The 13,079-nt window shown below is 44.1% G+C and overlaps 1 protein-coding gene across 1 annotated transcript in view; it reads left to right on the forward strand.

Annotated features, from left to right (window-relative positions):
* Positions 1-241: 241 nt before the first annotated feature.
* Positions 242-13,079, forward strand: part of LOC147433694 (uncharacterized) — a 43,305-nt gene continuing 30,467 nt past the window's right edge. Inside the window, exons 1-3 of the mRNA XM_086490329.1 lie at positions 242-374; positions 485-1,116; positions 11,860-12,090. Of these exons, the coding sequence (XP_086346455.1) occupies positions 490-1,116; positions 11,860-12,090 (858 nt within the window). The 5' untranslated portion in view covers positions 242-374; positions 485-489. The remainder of the gene's footprint in view (positions 375-484; positions 1,117-11,859; positions 12,091-13,079) is intronic.

Here is a 13,079-nt window from a genome sequence, read left to right on the forward strand (position 1 = left end):
AGTGCTCTATCTTGATGTGTAAGTTGCACTAGTGCTTAACACAAAAAAAAGAGATTTGATTGTAACGCAGTCTGATTCTCCTATTAAAAAATACGTTTCAAAAATATTGTTTATGTTCATCTTGATGTATTATTTTCTTTAAATATTTCTCCAATAGTATTTTATTATATCTTAAGAAAATAATCGTCACCACAAGGCCAACCGAGCAACTCTAGTTTGATTTGAATAGGAGCCGTTACGAGCCAATTAACAAGGGGGGTTGCCAAATGTAGGACATTCAACCTGCAGCAATTGGGAGCAACGATTGCGGCCCTGGCAAGCGATGCGATCGCGGCCACGAACCCTCTGTGGGACCCAGACTCATAGGCCGTGAGGTCTGCACACACATACACGCATGCGCGCGCACGCACACACGCACGAGAGAGAGAGAGAGAGAGAGAGAGAGAGAGAGAGAGAGAGAGAGAGATTCTCTTTGTAAATGCAGGTTCGATGGCTCATCTGATTCCTACCCACATTATCGGTTTGAAGGGATCCTTGAAGGACTCAATCCACTTTATTGATGAGGCGGTCTATGTGTATGTGTCTGGCCACAATGTGGTGGTGACATCGACAGAACACAGGCAGCAGAAGGTTCTTCCAGGGAGCAATGACACGAATGCAATCACTGCCATTGCAGTGAGTCCCACTAAAAAGCTTGTAGCAATTGCAGAGGGTACACTTCCCATAGCAGGGGGCCAAGCTGACTCTCGGTATTCTACCCTTAGCTCTGATTCACGTAGTTCTGCAGGTGGTGACCACAAACAAACCACGGACACCAAATCTCAGGATGGTGAATCGAGAGATAGCGATCAGCGGGGGCTCTCACCGGAATCTAAAGCCAGCGGCCCCATCATTAGCTTATGGGAAACAGGTGTTTGGAAGAAGCGGAAGGTCCTCTCTGGCAGTGAAGCTCTTGCTGGCATGAGAGAGTATGTTTCCATATCTTTCAGTGCTGATGGCAGAAATATTGCTGCCCAAGGCTGTGGCCCAGATTGGATCCTTGTGCTATGGAGCTTGGAGAAGTCTAAAATTTTTGCCACTGTCAAAGCGTCAATACCGCAAGCTCAAGTGTATCAGGTATGGCTGTATCTCATGTATATGAATGCCTGTTTCAGAGAAAGTTAGCTTGTTTGTCAGCTCACTTATGCATATAAACAACCAACATCCCCCCCCCCCCCCCCCCCCCCCCCCCCCCCCCCCGTCCTGGAGCAGGAAAAAGACAAAACGTGGGCGCACACAATATTAATCTATTATCAATATTTCATCATGATTAATTTTAAAGCATTTGTAGCTCGTAGTGCCAAGAGAAGCTCACATTCTCACCTTCCTTCAATGTCCATAAACTCACATTTCACTTTAACGTGCCACTCTAGATAATGAGAATAGCCTGCATATACAAAACTTTACTTAATAACATAAACATACAAAAAAACTCAATAAAACATATCATGCACTTTGCACTCATAGTTTTCCACTCTCGTTGTTTTGGTCATTGCACACATTTCTCACTAAGTACGGAAGGCTCTCCCTTGCGCTAAGTAAAAGGAACCTTGAGCACTCACTGATCACTCATCTGGAGCTTACGTCATCATTCACTTCCGCTGCACATTACACATCTCCTATAATGTGCGTGGGTCATACAATCACTACAAGTGGCGGCTTACCTGGCACTATGCACATACATGCAAAGTGGACATAGTGGTTCTTCAAGAACATAACCAGCATCAATTTGCAGGGTAGACTTCTTATCTGACACGCATGGCAAGCAGCCGAAGATGCCTGAGAAGGAACAACAAACACCTGTCAATAATGCAAAACCATGGCATCAGTTAGTTCCTGCTTTGAAGAAGTCCAAACACCTGAGGGAAGCATAACCCGCTAGATTGCTTGCGAGACCCTTGTATGATGCAAATGCTTAAAGAATTGCTTAAAGCGCAGCCTTTATCCATAAAAGCATGTTGACGGGCACACGTCTGTCATTTAGCAATTTTTCGCTTATCGTTATGCTGAATACACACACAAGCTTCACACAACTCCGACATCTCAAAGTTAGACAAAGGCCGCAAATCAGCCAATACTTACAGCGGTTAAGCCTGTTGACGGGCACGCGTCTGCCATTTAACAATTTTTCGTTTATCCTTATGCTGAATACACACACAAGCTTCACACAACTCCGACATCTCAGAGTTAGACAAAGGCCACAAATCAGCCAATACTTGTAGCGGTTGACAAGCTTGCTTCGCATCCTTGACATCCCCCCAAGCGCACTGTATGTAATGCGTGCCATAGTCATAAATAACACTTTGCACCCTCATAACAAAGCGATACCAGGCATCATTAAGATCAAGATGCATGTGAGCTAGCAGAGGGGGAATAATATCAGAGGTCATGTCATGAAAAACCTCATGAGTGAGATAAGCATTGTTAATATCATCAGACGTTTCCTAGGAAGAGGCAGATCACAAATAGATTGCCCAAAACTCAAGTTCAACAAAACAGAGTAATGATCCTCGATAACTGCAAGGTGTAATCCATGCTCATGTCACATACGAAATCCTCAAATTGTTGCAAATTAAGTGAATACCATCGATCTAACCGTGCTCGATAAGAAGAGTGAGCAACATGCTGAAAAGTAAATCCAGAGACATTTAGATGCAAACACCGCCATAAATCAATCATGTGAGTATAAGCAAAGAGATTATCCCATTCTTGCCTTTCCACAAACAACATATGTGAATTACCTGTAGTAGGGGTATTATTAAAATCACCGCAAAGGAATGCATTTGAAGTCCATGAGCGAGAAGAGATGTCTCACCATAAGGCAACCCTTTGCCCAGATGCTATATGTGCACAAATGCCTCCAAATTGATATACCTGACCATTCAACAGGCATTGAACTACCATCCAACGGCCTTGCAGATCATTATACAACAGAGCAGGCTGAAGCTCATGCCAAACAAGCATCAATAAATCTGAATACTCTTGTAAACCAGCATACACAATCCAATAACTAGTAAAATAAGAACACTGACCAGCAAAGCGCGCGCGCATGACACACACACACACTCTGGTTCCTTACTTGGATTTTTTAACCCACGGTTGGCACCTTTGTTGGCAAATTAAGCACATATCTAGTCAAAAAGTTTTTTTATACTCTACAATAGTGAAGGGCCCCTATCACACACACACACACACACACACACACACACACACACACACACACTAGTTTTTTGGTTTTTTCAAAAAAAAAAAAGGGGGAAAATGGTTTCCGTGTCACCCATAGTTGGCACGTTTGGTTGGGGGGGGGCAATATGGACACCCACCTCTCTTGAAAGGTTTGGTTGTGCCTTCTTGGGATATCTCCCATCTCGCGTATGACACTACCCTTGAAGGGTTTGTTTTGCCAAAATTGTCTATAAAATCTCCAAAGATCCAAAGATCCAAAATCATCTATGAAAGATCATAGATGGGAAACAAAGACGCAAAGCAGAGGACGCCTGCCTGATGACCTGCCTGATGAAAGTTCGGGGGTAGCGGCAATCCCAAAGCAAATACTGACTCATCAACCCCATGACACCGGACACAACGAGCGGAAGCAATGCGTCATGCATGCAATAAAGTACCAACTGGTAGAGCGCGCACCATGCATCTCCACAAGAAACTGCGTTCCTTGAGTGGTAAGTGATTCTTCCAAATGTGAGAGATTGTTTTTTGCCACCATAATTGAGATATGGAGAGTGACCACAATTGATTTCCATGAGCCACAATCCATTCATCAGAGTGCAGCAAGGCATAAACAGACCCAGCGATATGCAATCGATCCTAATATGGCCGAGATACCAAGCAGGAAGCCGAGAGTCCCCAAACATTGAAGGCACTGTTAAAGCATCTACAAGTAGCTGCTGAATTTGCTACCATAATTGTCGATAATGAGCTCCCAAATCATAACGAACAACAATGACCGGAAAAGAAAGAACTTGTCCCGCATTATCCACCACTTGATCAACATGGCAGATCCCTTTTTGTGAAAGAAAGTAAGCTTGTCGAGGAGAACGCCGAACCAAAGTACGAGAGAGAGCTTTGCTCCAATGAATGCTCTCCAACCGAAGTGAATTTCTTGAAGGAGATTGGCGATCGTGCCAAGATAAGTGCAAGGTAACAGCCTTCCAATCCACAACAAGAGATGAAGTGAAGGGACAACCCCGAATATGGCCATCCAACTGCCCAAAAATGACATCCCAATACGAAGGATGCCAATGACCAAAATTGCGTGACAATGCCATCACATAAATGTGAAACCATGAGCGTCCATGGCTGTTGCTGATCCACCAGCGTAGGCAGAAGCATAGCTTTTCGGGCCAAAACGTGCCGACGTTAATCCAGAATATTAATCCCTCCCAGTCGCTTAGGCGTGCATAACTTATCCATAGATATAAACCGCAATCCTTTCTTGTTGGAGGAAGTACGTCAAAAATGTTTCAACATAGATGACATGAGAGACCCAAGGCACCACTGTGGCCAGCATAAATGTGGCAAATAGAACTGCACATAGACCATCTTTATGCATTGGACAATCCTGAGTCGCACTTGCAGTGTCCAGGTAGACAATTTCCAATAGCTAAGCTTTAAGTGCATTCTTTGTAGCACCAATTCAAGTTTCTGCGTTGCAGACACATTCCAACCAATCGGATATCCCAGATGGCGTACTATGATATGAAGGGAAACAATCTTCCCTGGCCATAGAAGCCTATGCCAATCGAGTTTCTTCAGCGGCATCTACTTGGATTTACTAAAATTAAAATGCAATCCAACTGTCAAGCCAAATAAATGCAGAACATGCATAATCTGTTGCACATCCTCCTTAACAACAAGGGGTGCGAAGCAATTGCATAAAGCAAAGCACTAAGAGGACACCCTTGTGTGACCAAACGCCATAGATTCCAAGTATCTGTGATAGAGCCACCCAACAGACCTGCAAAAGTGCTCTGAACGTACAGGAGGAAGACCACCTGCAAAATTCTTGGCCCAAATCCTAGCCTTTGCATTGTTTCTGCGATATAATCCCATAAAACAGTATCAAAACCCTTTTCAATATCAACTTCCATAACCAACACATGTTGCTAAGTGTATTTTGCATATTACATGCCTATGATGACATTCGCCAAACTGTCAGTGATGTGTTGGCGAGGTATGAAACCATACTGGGATTGATGAAGTCCTTCATGCAAGTAATCCTTAACATGGTTAACTTTCATTTTGGCCATCAATTTGTAGACCACCGGCATAAGGGTGATATGGCGCCAATGGGAAAAATGATCACAAAAGACATGCTTTGGCAATAGCTTGAGCACCCCCTCCTTCCAAGAGAGGGGTACATCGTGCTTCTCCCAAGCCATATTCATCACCACCAATAAAGGCTCCCTAAGGTATCCCCAAAAGGAGAGGAAAAACTCAAGAGTAAGCCTGTCCCATCTAGGAGATTTCCATCTTCCTAAGTCTCGCAAACTTGCATGCAACTCTGCCTTAGTGAAAGCAACCTCCAACCCTTGTGCTCGCTGGAGAGAGATAACTGCACACACACACACACACACACACACACACACACACACACACACACACACACACTTCTTTTTTTTTTGTAAATCAAATTGATTTATCTATCTGTGGGAAACCTCAAAGAGAGGAAAACCCACCAAAAAGATGAAGTACAAGCGAAGGAACACAAAAGTGTTCGACTGTACAAAACAGCTAAAAGCATTCATAAGACAGCTGATGTATCTCTGCAGTGATATCACCAACTTCCAAGGCGAACCGTAAAGACTGCCTAAGGGAAAGTTTGAAGACACACACACACACACACACACACACTTTTTTTTTGTAAATCTGCTTTGATTAATTTACAAGTGGGAAACCTCAAAGCGAGGTAAACCCATGAAAAGAACGGATACAAAAGACGGAGCACTATGAGGCTCCGAAGGCTAGAAACAGTCAAAGTAAATCCTGTAGGCATCAAGAGTGATGTCTCCAGCTTCATAGGCAAAATGCAACGCTTGACCAAGAGATAATTTGAAATAGGGAATGGGGTCAACAAAAGTGCCCTGGAACATTAAGGAGTTCCTATGATGCTAGATGGCCCACATAGTCCAAAATCTGACCCAGGTGAAGAAGACCGCAAACTGAGAATGTGGTGACCGAAGCACCCCAAAAAGCCAAAATCGTCTGTGAAAAGAGCTGGAAGGAAAACGTAGTCGAAGAGCAGTCGACACTTGCCGAATGAATGCTCTGGAGTGACGACAACACCACAGCAAGTGTGGCACGGTCTCCTCAGCTTCAAGACATTTGAGGCAGCGGGAAGGCGCAATATGCCGAGCATGCAACACACTGCCAACAGGTAGAGCTCCCACCAAGCACCGCCACAAGAAAACACGTTCCTTCAAAGGCAGATGACTCTGCCAAATGCGAGACAATGCGTGTTGCCACCACAAGGATGACTCGGAAAGCAACCACAGCTGATTACCCCGATGCACAATCCATACATCAGACTGAAGAATGGCATAGACACTGGCAACTGAGATGCAGTCCAATCTAATAGTAGCCAGATTCCAATCCGAGAAGCGAGAGTCTTCATCCAGAGGAGGAAAGGGCAAATGAGCAGCAAGCATGTTTCGAATCTCCTGCTAGAGAGGAGAATAGTGAAGACCCAACCGAAAGCGGGAGACGGCATCAACGAAAGAAAGAACATAACCCGAGTCATCAACCACCCGATGCACCTGACAGATTCCTTTTTGGGAAAGAAAATACGCTTGGCGAGGAGACCGTTGAACCAAAGTTGAAGCAAAAACCTTGCTCCAATGCAGACTCTCCAAGCGAAGAGAGTTACCCCCAGAGGATTGTCGACCATCCCAAGCCAAATGCGAAGTGACAACCTTCCGATCAACAATTAGAGAAGAAGTAAAGGGACATCCAGGAATGTGTCCTTCAAGCTTCCCAAAAACAACATCCCAATAAGTCAGTTGCCAATGAACAAAAGAAGGGGTGACAATGTGCGCACATAAATGTGTGACCATGAGAGCCCAAGGTTGCTGTTGCTCCACCAAAACTGGCAACAGCATAGCTTTCCGAGCCAGAAGATGACGTCTCAGGTCCAAAATATTCAACCCTCCAAGCCGCTTGGGAGAACATAACTTGTCCATAGATAGAAGCCGAATGCCCCTCTTGGTAGACGAGGTCCGCCAAAAATGTTCTAAAATATTGGACATGAGAGACTGCAAGCGCAACCGAGGCCAGGATAACAAAGGCAAGTAAAACTACACATAAGCCACAAGGATGCATTGGACAATCCTGAGACGCACATGAAGTGGCCACGTGGACAATTTCCAATAATTCTACTTGGAATGTAGATGTTGGAGCACCCAATCCGTTTTCTTCATAGCCGATACATTCCAACCCAGCGGATAACCCAAATTGCGAACAAGAACATGGGGAGGAACAATCTCCCCAGGCCACAATATCTTATGTCAGTCACACTCTTTCAGAGGCAATAGCTTGGATTTGCAAAAGTTAACTTTGAGACCTACTGCCAATCCAAACAAGTGAAGAGTATGCATAATCTGTTGTACATCATCATAATTATTACGAGGCATGAACAAAGAGTCATCCGCATAAGCCTAACCAGCAAACTATCGACCAGAAGGTAAAGTAAGGCCATGTAGCCTACGAGTGGAGGTCAAGGAATCCAAATACATAAACAAGGGATGAGTAGCGATCGCATAAAGCAAAGCACTTAGAGGGTAGCCCTGCCGTACCGACCGTCCCAATGGCCAAGATTCTGTGAGAGAACCATCCAGCAAGCCTGCAGAAGTACTGTTTGCATACAAGAAAAGCACGACACGAGATAGCCTAAGCCCAAAGCCCAAATGTCGCATGGTATCCGCAATGTAATCCCAAAGAACAGTATCAAAGTCTTTTCAATGTCAACCTGCATGACTAATACATCTTGTCGAGTATATTTTGCATATTCCATACCAATAATGACATTTGCGAGGTTATCAGTAATTTGACGTCGCGGATGAAGCCGTATTGAGATTGATGCAAGCCTTCATGCAGAAAGCATTTGAGCCATTAATTTATATACCACAAGTATAAGTGTAATAGGCCGCCAATGTGAAAATTCTTCACACAATGCATGCTTAGGGATCAGCTTGAGCAAACCTTCTTTCCAAGAGGAGGGTAATTTCTATTGTTCCAACTTCCCAAGCTGTATTCATCATGAATAATAGAGGCAACTTCAAATAATCCCAGAAAGACAAGAAGAATTCCACAGAGAGACCATCCCAACCAGGAGTTCTCCATCGACTTAAATCAAGCAAGCTTGCATACAATTCCGACTTAGTGAAAACAGCTTCCAAGTCTTGAGCTTGCCGCAACGAGAGAATGGAAGTGACATGCGATAGAAACATGTGACGCGCTTGGCGATCTTCTCTCGTGGGAGAAGAAGGGGCCTCAAAAATCTTGCCATAATGAGAGCGTAGGGCTAGTGCTAGCTCTCGAAAAGTGGAGGTCCACTCCCCTGACGGTAATTTAACTCTCCCTATAGCTTGAGACTGCCTCGAGTGATGCAAATGCTAAAAAAATTGTTTAGAAGCACATCCTTTATCTACAAAAGCCTGTTGACGAGCTCGAGTCTGCCATTTGGCCAATTTTCTCTCATCATTGTGCCTTAATATTGCACAAGCAGAAAACAATTCAGTCATTTGAGCATCAGTAAGAGAAGAATCATTAGCCAAGTGCATTAATCGGCTACAAGCATCCTTTGCTTGGTTAACCTGTTCCCTTAATTGTGACAAATAATCCCTGCCATAATCTTGTATAACTGATTGAACACGCATAACAAAACGGAACCATGCTATGTCCATGTCAACATACATCTGGGAGAGCAAAGGGGGGATGATATTCACAATCATAGTGCGAAAAGGCTCATGCTTGAGATAAGCATTATTGACATGCAGAAGTCTTTTCTTTGGTAGGCGATCATTGACACCAAAAGAGCCAAAACGAAGTTTCAAGCATATGGGAAAATGATCCGAGAGACACATAGCATAATCAATCCTCATCTCGCATACAAAGTCATCATATTGTTGCATGTGAAAAAGATACCAACTATCCAGCCGAGCTCGATACATGGATTGAGCATTATGCTGAAAAGTAAAGCCTGGATCAGTCGCATGCAAAAAGGGCCACAAATCAAGCCTATTACAGGTCGACATAAGTTGGTCCCAAGATTGCCGTTCCATATGAAGCATGTGAGAATGGCCAGTAGTATTATCCGCAAGGTTTGGTGCATTATTAAAATCCCCGCAGAGAAAGGCATTGGAACGCCAACAATAAGAAGAGATAGCACTCCACAACCGTGCTCTATCTGCAGAAGCTGTGTATGCATATAATCCTCCAAATTCGAAAACTTCTCCATTAACAATACATTGGATGACCATCCATCCCCCAGCCGGGTCATTAAAGACCAAGGTCGGGAAGAGTTCATGTCAAACAAGCATAAGCACTCCAGAATGGCCAGCTGATCCTGCATAAGCTATCCAGTAGCCCGCAAAGTAAGAAGTCTGTCCTGCAAATTGGTGCTGGTTATGCTCTTGAAGAACCACAATGTCTGCTTTACATGTATGTACATAGTGCCAGGTAACCGCCACTTGTCGTGATTGCATAACCCACGCACATTATAGGAGGTGCAATTCAAAGAACTATGCATTCTATATGGTATATACAGTGGACGAGGAAACAGGGAAAGAAAGGGGGGAATAAAATTCAAGTACTAGTACCCATTGACACATCCTCCCCAGCTGAAGGTGCCTGAGAAGGTGGGTCAATACTTGGACCTGGATAATTGAAAGGAAATGCACCTTGCGATGAAGAAGCTCTTCCAGTAACAACCTCCTTGTAAGAACGAACAACCTTGTCCCAAGATTTAGCCAAAGAAGTGTTGTCATTACAAGGGAGTTTTTTTTGAGCAACATTCTTCACAGGAGGCACATAATTACGAGAAGATGCCGGAACACGAGGTGTAGCAGCTTTGATGGGTTTCTTGGGCAATATCCAAGTTTGAGAGGTCGAAACCTGTTCTTTTCCCTTGTCTTTAATATTTGGAGAAGCAGAAAGTGCAGACAATTGGACTTGTTTCCCCTTGCCTTTAATCGCCCCAGCTGAGGGGGAGGAGGTTAAACTCCTTTAGTTTGAACCTCAGTAGAAGGTTTCGGAGGTGAGCGAGGTTGAGGAGTAGGGACGGCTGAAGGAGGTGGTTGCAAATTTGGTTTCCGGACATTCAGACTGCATATGACCAAATTTGCCACATCGGAAGCAAGAATTTGTAAACTTGCCCCATTTAAGCTTAAATGGGCGCTTTCCAACCACTGTATCCCCAGAATCGATCGAAATACCTGCTGATGTGGGGATATCCGTGTCCCACAAAATACAAAAACGGTTTGTGTTTGCCTCTAGCTTAGGAGGACAAATGACTTTGCCTAACTGAGCAGCCAACAAAGGAAGAAAATGACGCCAAGTGCGAGGAAAGTCGACCACCTCAACCCAGACGGGACACTTTTGTGACGAATGAGACTTTGATAGTCCTTGGTAAGAGCCCAGGGTAGCACATGAGTCATCTGCGTATTGAAGAAAAGAGGAGACATTTCAAGCAGAGCATCCTGAGCATCCATGTCAGCCAGCAAGACTTCGTAGAACCCTTGCGCACCAAAGTAAACCCCTCGGACTGCTTGCCGTTTGAGTAGGAAATCAACCCATTGGCCTACATCATGAGCAGTAGGCATTCTACCCGGGAAAAAAAGAATCACAGCGTTAAGTGCATATTGAGCAACAGGATCCATGAGTTCCTGAATAGGGATGCACACTTCCATAACAGGAGCGGATCCTTCCTAGGCTTGACGTGCATCCTCGAAGTCCTCATGCAAACATTCTTTGATAAGACTCAAAGCATCCATCTCCGAAGTTTCCATGGCTTTCCGACGCTTATATATACACTGATCAGTGGAATCCATGTGAAGCTCTCACACACACACTCTTCTTATTTTTTGGGAGTTTTTGATAACTGATTGCTATATACACAGGCAGAGACACACACCGGCTAGCTGTACAAAAACACACACCCCTCTCTCGCACACAAGACGACGGAAGGACCGCATGCAGGCGAAATCAAACTTCCACCCCCGACGCGCTATGAAGGGCCTGCACAGAGTAGATGTTGTGCAGAACAGAGTCGCGCGACAGACGAGGCTGAAAGATTCACCACACACCCAAATCCCCCACAAGCATACACACACACACGCACTCGATATAGACACAAACACACACGCAAGGCGGCTGTTACACACACACACACACACACACACAGCTAAGTGAGCACCAGCGGCTGTTACACACACACACACACACACACACACACACACACACACACACACACACACACACACACGCACGCATACTAGGAACACATGCACGTTCATGTCTTAGTGGAGGAAGAGAAACCATACGTCAAGTGCTTTGATCTGCACTATCTATCTTCTGCCAGTCACGACCCTTTTTTAAGGGCCTACTATGTGCAAGGCGTATGTAATAGTCATCAGTAGCTCCATTTTATACTTTTGAATTTCATTTGGAGTTTCTTAATGTAACTCCAGCTTGTTCACATTCCACTATTGAATCATTGGAATTTCTTAGCTATAAACCTTAGCTTTTGTACATTCCACAATTAAATCAGCCAGAAGTGTGATAACAGAGAAGATTGTTCTTTTTTAACAGGTGCAGTATTGTCTTTCCGATGCTTCTTTAGTAAGTGTAGTTGGTGATGGATTTGCAAAGACATTCAAGTTGACAGAAACTGCCTTTCGGCAAATTGCTACTGACATAGCAAAGTGGGAAGGGAAAAATTTCATATGGCATACATGGCTTGCTGAGGCAGAACATGCTGGAAAAGATAGCTGCATCTATTCATTGGATACAGGAGAGCTTGTTCGTGTGGAAGGGGGCGAGGTAATTTTATGCTCCTCTTTGAAAAATGCAGGGTTTATGAATTAAAGTGAGTTGAAATTCAAACAAATATTAGGTAGAGGGTCAAATTTTTATTAATATGACAAGACGATCAATTTCAACAGTTGTGAAGCACGTTGTGGTCTATAAATGCCTCTTTTGTGTGCCCTGACGTTTGGTTCTGGCTCTGTCATCTCAAATTTTACTCTAGTGCATGTCCAGCTCAAAAAATCCCCACCAGCCATGTCAAAGAAAAAAGCACCCAGGTTTTGTGTCTGAATGAGCATTGACCTCACATAAATGTGTGCTTTAGCAAAAATCTTTAAGGTCTATAGACAATGCATGTAGCCTTTAGCTCCGGAGCTGTGAGGTCTAAGAGTCATAATTAAGCTATTATTGTCAGAGCTTGTGAGGATTCTGGGTTGTCCCTAGATCATGTCAGCACTCATTTCAGCTCTTTGCTTGGTCAGATTGCCCCATGATCATGGTAGCATTGTTTGAGTTCTATAGCTTCATCTCACATTTGCCTGGTGGGGATTTATAGATACCCAGGTTATCCATGATCAAATCAGACACTGAATACCATAGCAGTAGCCCGCTAGTGAAAGGTTGTGAGGCCTCATTCCGATTGCTTCCATGCAGGCTGGGCTTCGCTTTGTCTTTTTGCAAACAGAGCCATTGCCGTATGTTTTTCGAGTCACGTTGATAGCTGCCCTCCATCCACGTGGGCACAATGTATCTTGGCCTTGGTTGTAGCCTTGCAATAGATTTTCATTTTTTGATATTCTCTGGCAAGTAGGGTTTCTCACCCTAAAATGATGAAAACCCACATAGTATATCATATACAAGAAATGCCTGAGTTCATAAGGAACAAAGGCATAGTCAAAACACATATGAGAAAAGGGCATACAATGATGGGTCAATCTCTTGGAGGGTCAGACAATCATAACGAGACTGATGCAAAGATTGTTTGAAAAGGAAAAGGTTTGAAT

This window comes from Adiantum capillus-veneris, chromosome 19 (genome assembly GCF_014529385.1).
Source record: "Adiantum capillus-veneris isolate H3 chromosome 19, ASM1452938v2, whole genome shotgun sequence".
NCBI classification, from domain to species: Eukaryota; Viridiplantae; Streptophyta; class Polypodiopsida; order Polypodiales; family Pteridaceae; genus Adiantum; species Adiantum capillus-veneris.